At 40.8% G+C, this 630-nt stretch overlaps 1 protein-coding gene across 1 annotated transcript in view; it reads left to right on the top strand.

Moving 5' to 3' along the window:
* fgfbp3 (fibroblast growth factor binding protein 3) overlaps positions 1-400 on the top strand; it is a 10,744-nt gene extending 10,344 nt beyond the window's left edge. Inside the window, exon 2 of the mRNA XM_063006848.1 lies at positions 1-400. This exon is cut by the window's left edge and continues 362 nt beyond it. Coding sequence (XP_062862918.1) covers positions 1-255 — 255 coding nt within the window. The 3' untranslated portion in view covers positions 256-400.
* The last annotated feature ends 230 nt before the right edge of the window (positions 401-630 follow it).

The raw sequence follows: 630 nt of genomic DNA, 5'->3' as shown, positions 1-630 counted from the left end.
CAGTACTGGAAGGAGGTGCTGACCAAGCTGAAGAAGCGTGAGAAGGTCTGCGACGGGGGGAAGGCGCTGAAGGTTCGGATGTGCAGGAAGGCCCCGGGCTTTGCCCACCTAAAACCCGTTAGCGACAGGAAGAAGCAGAAGAAACAAAAGGAAGTGATGATGGGAGATGAAGGTGTGAGGGGTGAATACTGCGGAGACGTCTGGCATCCCGTCTGCAGGTTCTTTCAGAGGTTTCTCTCAGAAGAAGTGCATTGAGAGCTAGTTAGCATGCTAGCTACACGTTTACATCCACGATGTATTTTTAAATTCAGTTTACAGATAAAAGAGCAATAATATTTACAGTGTTTTCTAATTTGCTATTTTAACTTTTGATAAATAAAACCAAAAAACAACAAATAAATGCAGCTGCTTCCATCTGTAAAGTGGAAAATTTTAACAATAAAACATCAAAAAGTGTAAAAATATTCATAGAATTTTATCACCTACACCTATCAGCCATAACATTATGACCACCTTGTTTCTACACTCACTGTCCATGTTATCAGCTCCACTTACCATATAAAAGCACTTTGTAGTTCTACAATTACTGACTGTAGTCCATCTTTTCTGTACATGCTTTGTTACCCCCCT

This window comes from Trichomycterus rosablanca, chromosome 13 (genome assembly GCF_030014385.1).
Source record: "Trichomycterus rosablanca isolate fTriRos1 chromosome 13, fTriRos1.hap1, whole genome shotgun sequence".
Classification (NCBI taxonomy): domain Eukaryota; kingdom Metazoa; phylum Chordata; class Actinopteri; order Siluriformes; family Trichomycteridae; genus Trichomycterus; species Trichomycterus rosablanca.
This window is presented reverse-complemented; position numbering and strand designations above follow the sequence as displayed.